Here is an 18,836-nt window from a genome sequence, read left to right as displayed (position 1 = left end):
GGGCGAGTCATTGGCCCCAATGGAGAGGGTACGCAACTTGGGCGTTCTCCTGGATGGACGGCTGTCTTTTGAAGATCATCTGACGGCCGTCTCCAGGAGAGCTTTTTACCAGGTCCGCCTGGTCCGCCAGTTGCGCCCCTTTCTAGACCGGGATGCCTTATGCATGGTCACTCATGCTCTCGTGACATCTCGTCTGGACTACTGCAATGCTCTCTACATGGGGCTTCCCTTGAGGAGCACCCGGAGACTCCAGGTAGTTCAGAATGCGGCTGCGCGGGTAATAGAGGGAGCCCCTCGTGGCTCCCATGTAACACCTCTCCTGCGCAGACTGCACTGGCTACCTGTGGTTTTCCGGGTGCGCTTCAAGGTTTTGGTAATGATCTTTAAAGCGCTCCATGGCATAGGGCCGGGTTACTTACGGGACCGTCTGCTGCCACCGAATGCCTCCCACCGACCCGTGCGCTCCCACAGGGAGGGACTCCTCAAGGTGCCGTCAGCTAGGCAGTGCCGATTGGCGACGCCCAGGGGAAGGGCCTTTTCTGTGGGGGCTCCCACCCTCTGGAACGAGCTTCCCCCAGGACTTCGTCAACTTCCTGACCTTCAGACTTTCCGCCGCGAGCTTAAGACACATCTATTTATTTGCGCAGGACTGGACTAGATTCTTAAATTTTAATTGTTTAAATTTTAGATTTGGTTTTAACTTGGGGTTTTATTATTTATGTCTATTTTAAATATTCGGCCTATTTAATAAGTTTTTTAGATTATGTTTTACTGTGTATATTTATGTTGTTTTTAGATGGCTGTACACCGCCCTGAGTCCCTAGGGAGATAGGGCGGTATAAAAATATGAATAAATAAATAAATAAATAAATAAATATTATTTTATTTAGTTCTTCAAAATATTTTTCCCCAGTTTTATTGAAATTGTTGCAATAAATATAGTAATCTTGGTTTACAGTTTTTAACTAAAAATTATATCGTATCTTTACTTATTTTCAATCCTGCAACCTCCCTATATTATTTTATCTTTCTAATTAATTTCAGTCCAGTTTCTAAAGGGTCTTCTAGTATAAAGACCAAATCATCTTCAAACGCCTGTAGCATTCTGTTTTGTTATTTTCATTCCTTTTATTTCTTCATATTGTCTAATATTTCTGACTAACACTTCCAAAGTCAGTATAAATAGCAGAGGGACTAGTGGATATTCCTGTCTACAGCCTTTTTTAATATAAAAGTTCTCTGTCATTTCCCCATTTACCATCACCTTGGCTGATTGTTTATGGTATATTGCTTTAATCATATTAATAAATCTCTCCCCAAAATCCATGTATTTTAGTTGTAATAACATAAATTGCATATTAACATTGTCAAAAGCTTTCTATCCCTATAAGAAAATCAATGCCATTTGTTTTCCAGGATGTGTTTCATAATACTCCAATTGTTTAAAATCATTCTCATATTATTTCTAATCTGCCTCTTTGGTAAAAATCCATTCTGATCTACATGTATAAATTCATTCAAAATCATTTTTAATCTCTGCTATTATCAAAGCATATATTTTATAATCTGCATTCAATAAAGATTTTGTTGTTGTTGCGAAGTCGTGACCGACCCATCGCGACCCCATGGATTATATTCCTCCAGGCCTTCCTATCCTCTGGAGTCCATTTAAGCTCACGCCTACTGCTTCAGTGACTCCATCCAGCCACCTCATTCTCAGTCGTCCCCTTCTTTGGGATGGGATGGTTTTAGTTGCTACCTCTGGTACAATGTTGCGAACCTCCATCCATAGTTCTTTAGGCACTCTGTCTATCAGATCTAATTCCTTAAATCTATTTGTCACCTCTACTGTATATTCATCAGGGATATGATTTAGTTCATACCTGAGTGGCCTGGTGCTTTTCCCTACTTTCTTCAACTTAAGCCTAAATTTTGCAAGGAGAAGCTCATGATCTGAGCCACAGTCAGCTCCTGGTCTTGTTTTTACTGACTGTATAGAGCTTCTCCATCTTTTGCTGCAGAGCACATAGTCAATCTGATTTCTACCAGTTAATTGTAATAAATCCACAAATGAAAGCAAATATACATGTCCCAGGATAATCTCTAATCTGGGTTGGAGACTGGGATCAGAGGTTTAGTCTTGCGAGCTTTTGAACTTGTGCTGGAGCCCATCCTCAGGGAACTTCTCTTTACCAGAATATATGGTTTGTTCGCCAAAGGACTGTAGAGCGGTACAATAAAGAGTGTCTGCAAGCAACAGTGAAGCATGGTGGAAGTTCCTTGCAAGTTTGGGACTGCATGTCAGCAAATGCAGTTGGAGATTTGGTCAGGATCAAAGATATCCTCAATGCTGAAAAATACAGGCAGATACTTATCCATCATGCCATATTATCAGGGAGGCATTTGACCCCAAATTTATTCTGCAGCAGCACAATGAGCCATACCTACAGCCAATGTCATTCAGAATTATCTTCAGCATAAAAAAGAACAAGAAGTCCTGGAAGTAATGGTTTGGCTCCCACAGAGCAGGGTGGTTTCTACTTACCTTTGCTACCAGTTTGCAATGGGATCGCTATGATGACATCCGAGTGGGTGGGTGGAGCTTGCCCCCAGTTTTACTACTGGTTTGCAAGAACCGGTCCGAATCAGGCGAAACCCACCATTGCCAGAGAGCCCTGGTCTCAACATCGTTGCGTCTGTTTGGAATTAGATTAGGAGACAGAAGGATTGGAGACAGCCTACATCCACAGGAGATCTGTGGTTAGTTTTCCAAGATGTTTGAAACAAGCTTGAAGGAACTTGCCGAGTTCCTTCAAAAACTGTAAGGAAGTGTACCTAGAAGAATTGTTGTTTTGAAGGCAAAGGGTGGTCACATTAAATATTGATTTGATTTGGATTTCTCATCTGTTCCTTTACTTTGCATTTCATTAATTGATAAAAATAAATTATTAGCACTTATTTCTGAAAGCATTCTTAATTTACAACATTTTTGCACAACTACCTAATACTTTTGTACAGTATTGTATACTGACGGCGAACCTATGGCACGCGTGCTGAAAGTGGCATGAGGGCCATCTCTCCAGGCACGCAAGCCATGGCCTGCTGCCCTTCCTGATTCCGACATGCCAGCCAGCTGGTTTTCACACATCCAGGCGTGCCAAAAACTGGAAGAGCAGCTGCCCAGTGTGCATGCACGTGCCAGGTAGCTGCTCTTTTGGTATCCAGCATGCACATGTGCTCCCGTTTCAGCACTTGGTGCCAAAAAGGTTCACCAACACTGGTATAGTTAATAAGAAGGATGAGATTATAAGGATTCTGGCAACTGAAATATTTCTAAACCTTCAGACAGTATGTCCTCAGGATACATTAAGCTACAATCTTTCTAATTGTTCTTAATTTATTGTCTTTGTGAAACTGACAAATGCTGAATCTTTTCACTAATAATAAAGGAACTTGCAAGCTGTTTATAGAACTGTTTACTGAATCTGAATCTTGAGACTCTGCAAAACAGGGACTGGAGATCAAACTTGTCTCTGATCAACACCAACTGAGAATGTCTTGAAGAAAAGAAGTGAATCAGGATAACACAGTGCCCTCCACACCCAGCCGCTAGAGCCATTCCAGAAGGATACCATGATCAGTGGCATCACAAGCTGCTGAGAGGTCAAGTGGATGCAACTGTCAGCCTCTGCCTAGGATGCTTGTTTGCTATCGGCTGCCATTGAGATTTCTTCTACGCATGCGCGGAAATGGCGGCGCTCTGAGAGTCATGCAGGCGGTGGGCTGGCGTTTTCCCTAGCCGCGATGTCTCGGGGGTGTCTTTGAGCTATCTGGGCCCGCCGCCCCACAGGACATCTTTCCGGCAGCCGAAATGAGATCTTCGGGTCTTGTTAGACCCTCGGCTGCCGGGAACGGGGCTGGAGAGGCGGGCGAGCGGTGGACGGTTGCCGGCGGCCATTTTGGCGGCGCTCTGAGAGTCATGCAGGCGGTGGGCTGGCGTTTTTCCTAGCCGCGATGTCTCGGGGGTGTCTTTGAGCTATCTGGGCCCGCCGCCCCACAGGACATCTTTCCGGCAGCCGAAATGAGATCTTCGGGTCTTGTTAGACCCTCGGCTGCCGGGAACGGGGCTGGAGAGGCGGGCGAGCGGTGGACGGTTGCCGGCGGCCATTTTGGCTGGGCGGCCGCAGAAACGGGCCTGCGGAAACGTGCCGGCTGGTGAAGCGGTCGCTCGGACATCAGCGACCAGTTGGGGGGTGTGGTAGGCTGGCCAGCGGCAGTGATACCATCAGCGGCTTGGATACCAGCAGCGGCTTGGATACCAGCAGCGGCTTGGATACCAGCAGCAGCGGCACTGATACCATCAGCGGCAGTCGGTAGATGGCGCCGGCCATTCTGGAGGGGCGCGGAGCGGCGCTCGCTAGGAATGGCCGGGCTGGATCGTGGTTTGCTGCTGCCGGCCGCATATGTCCATCGGCGGCTGGATGTTCTGCCACTCTATCCTTCAGTGGCATGGCTCAGCAGCATGGTTTCTACGATTCCATCCATCTGTTGGTTCCTTTGGCAACATCTGGGACTGTCTGGCTGCGTTATGGCCGCACTTATCATCAGCGGCTTGCGGCTGGATTGTTTTGCTGGACTATTTTCAGCGGCACCACAGACATTGGACACAGGTAGCTTGGACATTTTGGATTTTAGATCTTTAGCTGACTTTATATATACCATCATTTGACATCTGCGGCTGAAAACTTTTTCCTGTCCCGGTATTTATTTATTTATTGATGGCATCAATTGTGGACGGCCTTGGACTTGATTATGGGCGGCACCAGTGGGCAAAAACTTTGCTGTATCCATTATGGGCAGTATTGAATGGCGGAATCCATCAGCCAAACTTCCATCTTATTTATTACCCTTACCGGGCATTTGGCCCTGGTTTGTGACTGTCCTGATTTTGTCCATAGGCTACGATAACATCAAGTGGCTAGGGAACACCTTCTTTTTTCCCCCACTGTTATTTAATCTTTTAGCATGAAATATTCGTCCGCTGACCTCTTCCGACTGCGAGGTTCCCCCGCCTCGCAGGAATGGCCCTCCGGGTTATCGATGGCGGCCTTAACGAGGGTCTTGGGACCCGGAGAGGTGGCATGCGAGGAAGAAGAATCTGTGGGGTTTTTAAACCGTTTTTAAATAAGGGTTTTTAAGGGGAGGATTCACGGGTGGGGGAAAACCCGTCGGGGAGGGATCCAGCCCCTGTGCTAGTTCGCGACACTATTCCATCTTGTCCGGAGGCAGGGGGGGAGGACGTTCCAGGTTTAGAGGGATGTTCGATCTGTACGGTAAGGGGGAGAGGCAGATATGGCGGGGGGGAGGGGCCGTACCGAGTTATGGGAGCACGCGTTCGATGTTTGAAAGCGATCGCGTGCTCCGGCCCCTCTGTCCCTACCCGTTCCTCGCGTGGTCGTGATCCTCAGAGCTTGGATCTTCGGCTGATGTTATGTAATGCCCGGTCCGTGGTTAATAAGGCTCCTCTGATTTGCGACCTTATTCAGGGGGAGTCCGCGGACCTTATGGGCATTACGGAAACCTGGTTGGGCCCAGAGGGAGGGGTCCCCCTGGTTGAGATGTGCCCTCCAGGTTTCCGAGCATTTCATCAGCCGAGGGCCCAAGGTAGGGGTGGGGGGGTGGCGGTTGTTATCAAGGAGGATCTAGAGCCGAGGGAGGCCACTATTCCTCAGATTGCCGGTTGTGAATCCCTTTATGTGCGGTGGGGCTATAGGAATCAGTTGGGCTTGGTGATCGCGTACCTGGCTCCTTGCTGCGTGACCACAGCCCTGCCTGAGCTGTTGGAGGTACTTGCTGCTGTGGCGGTCGAGTCCCCCAGACTTATTGTCATGGGGGATTTCAACCTGCCATCAGCTGGCTCGTCATCGACGGCAGCTCGGGAGTTCTTGGCTTCCATGACGGCCTTGGACTTGATTCGAGTAAATGATGGCCCTACGCACACGGGGGGAGGCACACTGGATCTGCTTTATATCTCTGGACAGTGGTTAAATGATCTGGTATTAGATGATTTAGTAACGGAACCAATGTCATGGTCGGATCATTTCCTCCTTCGCCTAGACTTCCGAACCGCCATTCACCACCGCAGGGAGACGGAACCTATACGGTGGTTCCGTCCCAGGCGCCTGATGGACCCTGAGAGGTTCCTGACGGAGCTTGGGCCATTCCCTGAGGATCTGGCCCACGGCACGACTGAGGAACTGGTCGCGGCATGGGAACAGGCCGCGGCCGGGGCCTTGGACCGTGTCGCGCCTCTGCGGCCTCTGACCCGGCGTAGATCTCGACCGGCCCCGTGGTTCTCCGAGGGGCTGAGGGAGATGAAACGCCGGAGAAGACGCCTGGAGAGCACCTGGAGGTCCAGTCGCTCCGAACCTGATCGGACACTAGTTAGGTCCTATTCTAGGACCTACCTAGTGGCAATGAGGGAAGCGAGGCGTTCCTACGCCTCCACCCTCATTGCGTCGGCAGATAACCGCCCGGCCGCCCTGTTTCGGGTCACCCGCTCTCTCCTACATCAGGAGGTGCGGGATGACCCTTGCAGGACGAGCCGAGGAGTTTAGCGGTTATCTATCGATAAAATCGCTCAGCTGAGGGACGGTCTGGATCGAATTTGGGATGATCCAAGCGAGGGAGAGGAGGCACGTCTTGTTGAGTCCATTTGGGATGAGTTCGACCCTGTGGCTCCGAGGCGTGGACAGGTTGTTGGGGAGGCTTCACGGCACGACATGTTTACTGGACCCGTGCCCTTCCTGGCTGGTACTGGCCACTCAGGAGGTGACACGAGGCTGGCTCAGAGGATTATCAACGCTTCTTTGTTGGAAGGGTTTTCCTGCCGCCTTGAAAGAGGCGGTGGTGAGACCCTCCTTAAGAAGCCCTCCTGGACCCAGCTGTTTTGGGTAATTATCGTCAGTCTCCAACCTTCGCTTTGTTGCGAAGGTTGTAGAGAGTGCCGTGGCGACAGCTACCCCAATACCTGGATGAAGGCGTCTATCTAGCCCCGTTCCAGTCCGGCTTCTGACCCGGATACAGCACGGAGACAGCTTTGGTCGCATTGGTGGATGATCTCTGGAGGGCCCGGGACAGGGGTTATTCCTCTGCCCTGGTCCTATTAGACCTCTCAGCGGCGTTCGATACCATCGACCATGGTATCTTGCTGCGCGGTTGGGGGATTGGGAGTGGAGGCACCGTATATCGGTGGTTCTCCTCCTATCTCTCTGACCGGTCGCAGACGGTGTTGACAGGGGGCAGAGGTGGGCCGCGAGGGGCCTCACTTGTGGGGTCCCTCAGGGGTCGATTCTCTCGCCTTCTGTTCAACATCTACATGAAACCGTTGGGTGAGATCATCAGTGGTTTCGGGGTGAGATACCAGCAGTACGCTGATGACACTCAGCTGTACTTTTCCACCCCGGACCACCCCAATGAAGTTGTTGAAGTGCTGTCCCGGTGTTTGGAAGCCGACGGGTCTGGATGGGGAGAAACAGGCTCAAGCTTAATCCTCCAAGACGGAGTGGCTGTGGATGCCGGCACCCGATTCAGTCAGCTGCAGCCGCGGCTGGCTGTTGGTGGCAGTTATTGGCCCCAAAGGATAGGGTGCAACTTAGGTGTCCTCCTGGACGATCGGCTGTCGTTTGAAGATCATTTGACGGCCGTCTCCAGGGGGCCTTCCACCAGGTTCGCCTGGTTCGGCAGTTCGCCTTCCTTGATCGGGATGCCTTATGCACGGTCACTCATGCTCGTTACCTCTCGCTTGGATTACTGTAATGCTCTCTACATGGGGCTCCCCTTGAAGTGCGCTCGGAGGCTTCAGTTAGTCAGAATGCAGCTGCGCGGGTTATAGAGGAGCTACGTAGCTCCCATGTAACACCGATCCTGCGCAGGCTGCACTGGCTGCCTGTGGCTTTCCGAGTGCACTTTAAGGTGTTGGTAATGACCTTTAAAGCGCTCCATGGCTTAGGACCTGGGTACTTACGGGACCGCCTACTGCTACCACATGCCTCCCACCGACCCGTACGCTCCCATAGAGAGGGACTTCTCAGGGTGCCGTCCGCCAAACAATGCCGGCTGGCGGCCCCCAGGGGAAGGGCCTTCTCTGTGGGGGCACCCACACTCTGGAATGAGCTTCCCCCGGGTTTACGTCAAATACCTGACCTCCGGACATTTCGTCGCGAACTAAAAACACATCTTTTTATTCGCGCGGGGCTGGCTTAAATTAGTTTTAAGGGGAAATTTTATTAATTTTAAATGGGGTTTTTAGTATGGAAAATTTTAATTTCAGGCTAATTTAATAAGTTTTTAAAAGGTATTTTAATTTGTATATTGTGTTGTTTTTACTTTTGCCTGTACACCGCCCTGAGTCCTTCGGGAGAAGGGCGGTATAAAAATTAAAAAAAAAAAAAAAAAAATTGTAATGGGAGGGAGGAGGTTTTGCTGGTATTTCGGGGGGGGAAGTAAGTTGGTGGAAATGTCTCGAGAAAAAGGAAGGAAATTTCTCACAGGTTTCAAGCAGCTGTGGAAGAAGCTGATAGCTGTCAAGGTCAACTGTTCCGGCAAATCAGATAGATGGGGGCCGTCTGAAGAAGAACCCCACATGACACCTTGGGGAGATATGGATTGGGCATTCAACCTGGGTTTTTGGTGGGAGGGATTTGGGATTGCTTTCAATATCTAATTTTCACACCTATTGCCTTTTCTTTCATTGCATTCAGTTCATACTCAGTAAAAGTATGTTTCTCTACAAACATGGAGTTGGAGGTTTTCTTTCTTGAGTTTTGAATGGAGGCATACCTGACATTAAGCAAGGACTGCTTTACCAACCATCCCAGAGAAAGCTGTATTGTGGGGACTGAGCCAAGAATGTCTGACAAGACAGTGACCAGGAAAACATGGGAGACGCTGGATCCACTCCCGCTCAATCCAGGCACTGTAGGGAGGTTTTGGAGTGGATGTCAAAATTACAGCTTGAAGAACAACCAGTCAGAGCTAAGTGGTCGCTGGGTGTCAGTAGAATGAAATCTCCAGAGGAAATCCCCTCAGGGGTGACAGTTACCAGATGCTGGTGTGGAGAGGCAGCTTGGCAGGAGGAGAACAAAGAAGACCTGCTGACTCAAGCTGTGCAGCTTTTAAAAGAGGCCCTTGAGAGTCGTAAAGCCCGTGAAAGGTATGTGGAGTTGGTAAGGGAGGAGATTGAAAACCCAAAAGGGGAACAGAAGCTTCAGCGAGCAGAGAAGAGATTCCTAGAGGCTGGGCAGAGAAAGCGGGCTGCTGGGGCTCAGACTGAAACTGTAACTCAGGGTCCCCTGGTAAGGGGGGCAGGAGCCTGGAGGCGTCAGATTCCAAAGTTTCCACCACTGACAATAAAATACAGAGGGAATCCCAAGGCATTGGGATTCTTCCTATCTCAAGTGTGGAATTACATGGAAGAGTATGAAGAGGATTTCCCATCAGAAGCCGCCCATGTGAGATGTGTCACAATGGCCCTTGAGGGAATAGCTGCTGAATGGTGGGTGGACCTCCATGATGACAATTTCCCCCTGCTGAAAAGTTATGACCAGTTTATGACAGCACTACGAGAGCGGTTTGAGGACCCCCTAGCTGAGCGAAAAGCTAGAATCAGGATGAAGTCTATAAATCAGGGACAGAAATCGGTGGCAGAATACACCCAAGAGTTTCGTGAGCTGGAGTGCCACATGAGGGGGTGGTCCCAGGAGGTGCTGATGGAGTGTTATAAGGATAGCCTTAATGAGGACATCTACAAGGATTGATGCTCCCGAGGGGCCCCTCGAGATTTGCAATGCTGGTATGTGATACCCGCGACGTGGAGATTGACCTGGCCAGGGATCACTACCATGGGGGGCAGAATTGGAACAAGCCTTCTCTTATCCCCCCCAAGAGAAAACCCCAGAGTGTCCAAAGGGGGCAACCTCAAAGCCTAGATCCACCGCCTCCTTCTGAAAGTACCCAATACATTCTGTCAATTGGATAGGTCAGTGCGAGGGGCACCCAGTTTGTGACCGAACCTGTTGAGATGTGGATGGGGGTTCTATGAGTTTCATCATAGCACCTGGGATGGAATGCCTTGGCTACGGAAATGGAATCCCCAGGTGAATTGGAGGTAAGGATGGTTGTGCATCCACTCTACACACACACACATACACACACACCTGCTAAAGAAGGAGGTAAACCTTTTTGCACGGCTAAAGCTTCGAAGAAGCTGGTGGTGGTGGCATGTGAACACATTCCTGGGGAGGAGAACATCCCTAAGGAATATTGTGATCTCAGGGAAGTGTTCAGCGATAAGGCGTCAGATGTACTACCACCCCATTGGCCTAGTGACTGTGGCATCAAGATCCTTCCAGGAGTGAAGTTCCCTAAACCAAAGATCTACTTGATGACCCCTCACAAGTTGGAGGAGCTGCGGAGTTTTTTTGATAAAAACCTGAAACGAGGTTTCATCCAGGCAGCGAGGTCCTAAATGGCTACCCTGGTTTTGTTCCAAGAGAAAAAGGATGGCTCTCTTTGCTTGTGCATGGATTATCGAAACCTGAACTTAATTTGCGTAGAAAATGTGTACCTGCTGCCCCTAATAAAAGACATGTTAGCTCACCTGGCTAAGGGGAAGATTTTTACTAAATTGGATTTGAGGGAGGCATTCTACAGAATTCAGATTAAGGAAGGGGATGAGTGGAAAACAGCTTTCAGTTGCCCCCTGGGTTGCTTCCAATTTAGGGTGCTCGGTTTAGGGTTACAAGGAGCCCAGGGAGTGTTCATGCAATTGATTAATGAGGAATTGCATGAGCACCTCTACAAGGGGGTCCTGGTTTATTTAGATGACATTCTTATTTACACTGAAACCATGGATGAACAAGTGAAATTGGTGCAGTCAGTTCTGAAAAAACTCCTCCAACTTGTGAGGGGTCATCAAGTAGATCTTTGGTTTAGGGAACTTCACTCCTTTAAATTAAAGTCTCCTCTGGCAATCTTATCTGAGTTCCTCATCAGTAGAACCTTACTTGTACTCTTACTTGTAGAAAACATGTTTTCTACAAGTAAGAGTAGAGATTCTAAGGCACTTACCTGATTACTGATGAACACATGGCTCTTTTTCCAGCCCGAAAGCCCCAGTTTCACTTTCAGCCAGACAGAATCAATTGCTTAGCTAATCTATTTCCTCAGGGATCAACTAATGCTGGCTGGCTTTGCTGGTGGAGGAACTCTGGGAACTGAAGTCCACAATAAAATAAAATAAAATATTTGTGCACCTTTCTGAGTTTTGGTATGTTTCTGTAGTGTTTCACTCTAACTACACAAACACACAAATTCTCAGCTGTATGTGGCATTTTGTGTTGTGTGTGCATGTGTGCGTAAAGTGTGAAAGTTGGTTTTTGAGCTTTTTCTGGCTGTGTGAAGTGTGAAGTGCAGCTGCTTTTACATTGTGTGTTAGTCAGTTCTGTTGTGTTGTGTTCTATGTGTGTAAAGTGTGAAAGTTGGTTTTTGGTACCTCTTATTGTTTGTTATACTTTGTTTATTATTTTTATTATTTATTGTTATTGGCCACGCCCACCCAGTCATCTGACCACCAAGCCACGCCCACCAATTAAGCCACGCCCACAGAACCGGTAGGGAAAAAATTTAGATTTCACCCCTGACATAGAGGCATATGTTGCCAGCTGTCCTATATGCACTTTGGCAAAGAGGCCATCTGGGAAGCCACCTGGGTTACTCCAGAACATAGCCAGACTCAGGGCTCCTTGAAAGGAGATATCCATGGATTTTATTGTGGAGTAATAGAAATACCGTCATTTGGATGATTACGGACTTGTTCTCCAAACAGATGCACTTTGTACCCTGTCCCAAGATTCCCTCAGCAAAGATGTTGGCTAAACTGTTTATTCAACATATCTATCCGTTACACGGTGTTCCAGAATGAATAATATCTAATAGAGGGGTTCAGTTCACCTCCCACTTTTGGGGTGAGTTCCTGAGGTAGCTAGGCTCCGCCCAGGGGCTAAGCTTCACCTACCATCCTCAGACAAATGGGGCTTGTGAGCGAGCTAACTTGGTATTAGAACAATACCTCAGGTGTTATGTAAATTATCAACAAGATAACTGGGTGGACCTACTGCCATTTGCAGAGGTGGCATATAATGATTCTGTACACAGCAGTACTGGGTTTACACCTCTCAAAGTGGTATTGGGTCAGGACTTTGTGCCTATCCTGGAATTACCACAGGAGAAATCTCAAATACCATCCCTGGTAGAATGGATCGAACAACTTCAGGTTACCTGGCCAATAGCCCGTAAGTTGGATGAGGCTCACAGAGCCAATAAGAAGCAAGCCGATAGGAAACAGGCCATCCTAAAAGATTACCAAGTGTATTCCTCTCTAGTAAGTATTTGCAAACTACCCAGAAGTTGAAAAAACTCGGACCCAAATATGTAGGCCCTTTTCCCATTGTGCGAACAGTAAACCCAGTCACAGTGCAATTAGAGTTACCAAAAACTCACCAGAGGATTCACCCAGTATTCCATGTTAGCTTGCTGAAACCTGTACAGACCTCCTCAATTCGTCAGGATCAAAAAACCTCTCCGGTTCCCCTACTCATTGAAGAACAACAACATTTCAAGGTCAAAGAAATCCTCTACTCTTGAATATGTAGAGGTACAGTGCAGTACTGGGGACGTGGAAACATTTCCCTTCATCTCAGTCTGAATGGGTGAATGAGCGGGATGTTAGAGCCCCAAAATGTTTACAATTGTCTCACAGTAAATATCCAGATAAGCCTTAGGGCCTGTTGATTATTTGTATAATTTATATATTGCTTGGGGTATTATCGTCTGCAGGATATCTGTGCTGTTTTACTTTATTCTCTTTTTTTAGGACTAACGTCTCTTCTGCAGGTTGGTCAAATGTCAGCCTCTGCCTATGATGCTTGCTTGCTATCTGCCGTTGTAATGGGAGGGGGGAGGTTTTGCTGGTATTTGGGGAGGGAAGTGAGCTGATGGAGATGTCTCGAGAAAAAGGGAGGAAACTTCTCACAGGTTTCAAGCAGCTGTGGAAGGAGCTGATAGCTGTCAAGGTCAACTTTTCCTGCATACCAGATAGATGGGGACCATCTGAAGAAGAGCCCTACATGACACCTTGGGGAGATGTGGATTGGACACTCAACCTGGGTCTTTGGCGGGAGAGATTTGGGATTGTTTCAGTATCTAATTTTCATGCCTATTGCCTTAGACCTTGCTTTTCTTTCATTGCATTCAGTTCATACTCAGTAAAAGTACCTTTCTCTACAAACATGGAGTTGGGGTTTTTCTTTCTTGAGTTTTGAACAGAGGCACACCTGACTATTCCTGTCTTGCTCCCATCAAGACATCATAAAGATTGATCAGTGCTATTTCCATCTCATATCTGAGCCTGAATCCTGACTAAAAGGGCTCCAGATAATGTTTCATACATGATACCCAGGAGAACCACTTCCTCCACTCCATAACCACTTTATCTCCCTCCCGGAGGTTCCTGGTTCCTACTTTAGCTAATTTTGATAATTTTAATTTAATTTTATCATGAACCATCATGTATTCTGGATTTTCAGAAGATTTCTGTATACATTTTGAGAATATCTGATTTTGATAATCTGACTTTCTATGTTCTCAGAAACAGCACCTATAGCTCCTCAACTGTTGATGAATCTGATGATTTGGAAATGACACAAGATGCAGAGATCTGTTTGCTGAAGTCAGGAGAATTGATGTAAGCCCAGTTTATTTCTCTGTGTTTACTTGGAAGAAACTGCCATTGGCCAGAAGCACAATAATTTTAAGCAATTGTTTCTTTTAACAGCACTGATTCGTAACAAGTGTTCTTGCAAGTAAGTGAGTTTCCACATTTTATGTCATTTGTTGGTCAAGTATTCTTTTTGTTCTTGTTCGTTATCTTCAGGCTAAAGCTACCTCTCACAGTGGAGGAGATTTTAAAGTTTGGAGAAGGTACCCGAGAACTGTTTATTAAGTCAAGTACTTACAGCATTATTCCAATCACTGTAGATGAGACTGGCCTTACAATAAATTGGGTGTTTTCATCAGACCCAAAGAGTGTATCATTCAGCGTAGTGTACAAGCAATCAGAAGAAACCTCTTTGGATCAATGCAAAGTAAGTTATCCCTTCATACAGAATTGCTCTTCTCCATGGAAACGTTGTACATAATATAATTATGAACAAATCAGTTCAACTAAAAACTATTATTTGCTACCAGAGCTAAACCATTCTAGATCTCTGCACCAAAAATATAATTAGACAATATGCTATAGGTTTAGTGGTAGTAGAGTTCTAATCTGTAGTTAGCAGAAAACAATATTGCTAATTTTTGTTTGGATTTGCCCTGTGTGAAGAGGATCTGGGGTTAAAAAATGTGGGGGCATTTGAGCTCTAGGTTGTCCAACCCTGTCAAAAGAAGTTCTGATTGATCCATTATGCTGTTAGTATCAAGCACAAGGTTGTTGCCGCTGAAAAATCTTCTGTTCTTTATTTCCTTCTCATTATTGTATCTTTCAATTAATATTTTGGCCCTTCAAAAGGGCCTCAAAACCTGGCTCTGCTGATTGTCCTGGGGCATTCCTTAATGTAGTTGGTACATTAAAAAGAAGACTTCATCACTACCCCATTGTATATTGGTTCCTATCTTAGCTAATTTTGTTAACTTTATTTAACATTTTAATGTTTTATATTTTTGTTTTAACTATATTGTAGGCTGTATATTGTAGATTGTCCAGAGTTACTTGATAGTGAAATGAATGATATATAAATTTAATAAATAAATAATCAATTGGTGGCTGATTATGAGTTGATTGTGATGGAAGCTTTGATCAACATATAAAGAAAGCATTTGTTTGGGCAGGCTGCTTAAAAACATATTCATTCATTCCCCAAGTTACTAATGGCAAAGTTCCTTCCGGCTAATATACTGATATATATTTTGCAGGTTCTTATTCCTATGACTCGCTGCAATTCTCATAAGGAAACTATCAGAGGGAATGTAAAAATCCGAAATGCTGGAATTTACATACTTATTTTTGACAACACTTTTTCTAGGTTGGTGTGCTACAGAGCAGAGAGTATTTTTTATAGTTTTGATGTTATAGAGATTTTAGGAGTTAACATCTCATTCTGAGTGGAGTGAATATAGAAATTATGTTCCTCTAAAATCCTCATAGAAAGAATTAATACACAAATATGTTCTTTTAAATATTGAAATATTTTTTTCTTCTTGGTTACAGTCAAAATTATTTTATATTTTTATTGTTGATGCTTTAATTGTTCCTCTTTAAGTTAAAAGGTCATTTTATTTTGCTTTTCATTATTGTTTTATATATTATTATATTATATTGTATGAGGCAATTTTGCCATTAAAAAATATTCATCCCTTCTGTGGCTAGGATCACATTGGTACAATTCAGAGGAAGAGATTTGAACTTTATTTAATTGTAATTGTTTAGTTCTTTTTAAGCAAAATAGTTGTTAAGTGAGCTTTACTCCATTATACAACCTCTTTTGCCACAGTTGTTAAGTAAATAATTGCAGTTGTTAAGTTAGTAACATGGTTGTTCAGTACATCTGGCTTCCCTTTTAACTTTGCTGATCAGAAGGTTTCAAAACCCCAGGACATTTCAGCAATCATAAATATATGCCAGTTGCCAAGCATCTGAATTTTGATCATGGGGATGCTGCAACAAGTGTGAAAAACAGTCATAAATCACCTTTTTCAGTGCCATTGTAATTTAGAACAGTCATTTAATGATTGTAAATCAAATACAAGCTGTAATTCTCCTTGATGATCTTAATTTTACAATTTCATTTGACTATTTTTCTTATGTTGTTTTTCTTACAGGTTTATCTCAAAAAAAGTGTTTTTCCACCTATCTGTTCAACGACCAGTGATTTATGATGGAAGTGATTTTCCATAGTTCTTCCTGTATGAAATATCTTGCAAGAAACGCTATTATTTTTGTATGAGCGTGTTTGTATGCGTGTGCACATGCATATGTGTATCTGCGTCTATGTGTCTGTGGATAGACACACAAACATAAACATAAATATGAAGCACTAAAATCACAGAAGGATATAAATCCTCCAAGATTTATGCAATAATTCAGAAACCATACTTAAATATACCCTTTCCCCCCAAAATAAGACATCCCCTGTTAATAAGCCCAATCGGGCTTTTGAGCGCATGGCAATAAAGTCAAGCGCTTATTTCAGGGTTCAAAAAATATAAGACAGGGTTTTATTTTTGGGGAAACATGGTATATGCATGCAGAAAAAAACATAGATTTTATGAGAGCAATAATGATTCTAAACTGTGTGCCAGTTATTCAAAAGCCATTTTGTTTATTAAATAGTCAATATAGTTATATTCTGCTGCATTTGATATCAAAAATTATTTTAAATACATTTTATTAAAGAGCTAAGAATAGGACATTTATTTTTAAATATAGAAGATTTAATATATGTCTAACATTAATTATTGTTGGTTATATTGAGTCAGCAACAGACAGAAAATCAGTTTTGTATAAACATTAATACTGATAAATTAACTTCCCAGCTAAGTAAGCTACAGTTTAGGATCTCAGAATCTGAAGGGGCGCTTTAAATTTTTAGATTTTAAACAATTATAGTTTTATTATTTCATATAGTACATGTAAATTTTTATCAGTTTGGTCCTCCTATCCACTTCAAATGATCTTCATTAATGTAAATGTGCTTTGTTTTTGCTGGTATTCATACTTTCCATTTAAAGGGCTGTTCTCCACCCATCATATGCATCTTGGCAATACTCTTACTAAATTCAATTCTCATGCAGCCTTATTCTTTGTTAGTAGTTGCCAAAAAGCAAAGTTTCCGATACTTACAATATCTAAATCTAGCCCTGATCATGGTATTCTCCAAATATTATATAACCAACATTCCTGTTGGTTATATAATAATTAAGAATTCTGGGAGTTTTTACCCAGCAAGTATGGCAGATATAAATTGGGAAAAGTGGTTCAACATGCAAAAAGGTGATGTTTGGTATCAAAAAGATATCTCTCCATATTGCAAATGGGTGCTCACTTAATATGATATGTTGCCTATGAAGCAGGATTGCCTGCAGTACTTAAATTAATTTTCGATCTAGAAGTAGGCTTACATTGATCTGTATGCCTGCACAAAGACACAATTTACAACCAAGTACAAAATCTATTTATTTATTTATTTATTTTATTCAATTTTTATACCGCCCTTCTCCCGAAGGACTCAGGGCGGTGTACAGCCAAGTAAAAATCACAATATCAATATTAAAAGAAATTAAAACAAGCATATTATAAAATGGCCAGATTTAAAACGAATTAAAATATTAAAATATAAATAACCCAATAAAATTTTAAAAGGTTGACATGTTATTTGTTTACCCATTTTCCCAAAGGAGCGAACAAATTGGGTTCAAATAGGCTAGTTACACTTAAATTTAGTCCAGAAAACAAAATCCTAAAAAAATATTTTTACAGTTTATATTCTTTCTTTCTATCCATTACTATATTTGGCATATGTGTGTGTGTGTGTGTGTATGTGGGTGGGTAGGTAGGTAGGTAGGTAGTTGATCGGTCAGTAGGTTGGTCAGTTTTGGCGTATTCGGGTCTTTTCCCGTGTAAGGTTGAGAGTATCTTGGCGATGTTTCAACGAAGTCTCACTCGTCATCTTCAGGCTGGTGCTTACGGCTTCGTGCTTGTGGGAGCGAAGTGTGATCAGAGCTGCCGTCTCTATAAATACGGGTGGGGAGGTGTGGAGTGTTGGCTTTGTTGCTGTAAGTGGGTTGGTTGACTGTGTGGTTGCATCTTGATTGATAGGTGCAGTGGATATTTGCAGATTAGTCGGCTGTTTCATAGCATCCTGTGTGGGTGTGGTCCTGGTTGTGTGTCCACTAGAACTTTTATCTGGCAGAAATACCATCATGCTAGAAATTATTCTTTTCTTTTGCACTTTGTACGAATTAGCTTGAACTTTAAATTTAGCCCGTTTAAGACTAGGATATGAACAATATGGCTTACTTGCTGCTTGATATTATTACAGAATACTGTGCAGGTCTAGTTAATGGATTTACCAATGCAGTGCAGACACTTTGCTAATGATTTAAAATTCTCTCAGTGCTTGTATAATCCCAAACAGACTTGCAAGTTGCCTGATATGATTTTAAAAAATGCTGGTAACTTAGAAGCAAAATGAAAGATATTGTAGATTGACCATTTTTTGTTGAATGTTATTATCATGTTTTAAGATATTTAAGATAATATTTTGTTTTGAGTTGAGTAGCAATAAGGACTTAGTGCTAAAATCTGGGGTGTTGTTTGCCATGGATTGTGCAATATCAAATGGATTAAAATCTCTTAATATATTAACAATGGGTATTCTCAGTCTATTTTACTGTAGAAATTTAATAGAATATTTACTTTTTCCAGAAATAGGTTTCTTTCATGTATAAAAGTAATATGAAAAGAATGCTCAATTATACAGATAATGTATTATTTTAAATATATATTATTGATGAAGTTATGTTTGAGTGATTTATCTCTAGTGTGTTTATTATAATTCTTCAAGTCCTTACAAAACAACACCTCTTACCCCCATCGACAAAAATGTCCAAAATTCGTAAAGGAATCCATGTGGAGATAACCTTGCTAGTCATTGGCAATTATAGGTGCTCATCTCCATTTCAAGGCTATTGAGTCAGTTCTGTCTGAAGATATTTCC

General features: G+C 43.9%; 1 protein-coding gene across 1 annotated transcript in view; it reads left to right on the top strand.

The window, feature by feature from the left end:
* The window catches only part of FYCO1 (FYVE and coiled-coil domain autophagy adaptor 1), a 238,226-nt gene extending 219,590 nt beyond the window's left edge, over positions 1 to 18,636 (top strand). Inside the window, exons 15-18 of the mRNA XM_058183372.1 lie at positions 13,709 to 13,804; positions 13,994 to 14,204; positions 15,034 to 15,143; positions 15,940 to 18,636. Of these exons, the coding sequence (XP_058039355.1) occupies positions 13,709 to 13,804; positions 13,994 to 14,204; positions 15,034 to 15,143; positions 15,940 to 16,015 (493 nt within the window). The 3' untranslated portion in view covers positions 16,016 to 18,636. The remainder of the gene's footprint in view (positions 1 to 13,708; positions 13,805 to 13,993; positions 14,205 to 15,033; positions 15,144 to 15,939) is intronic.
* The last annotated feature ends 200 nt before the right edge of the window (positions 18,637 to 18,836 follow it).

This window comes from Ahaetulla prasina, chromosome 4 (assembly GCF_028640845.1).
Source record: "Ahaetulla prasina isolate Xishuangbanna chromosome 4, ASM2864084v1, whole genome shotgun sequence".
In the NCBI taxonomy this organism is placed as follows: Eukaryota; Metazoa; Chordata; class Lepidosauria; order Squamata; family Colubridae; genus Ahaetulla; species Ahaetulla prasina.
The sequence above is the reverse complement of the archived record's forward strand: the minus strand, read 5'-3'. Positions and strand labels throughout refer to the sequence as shown.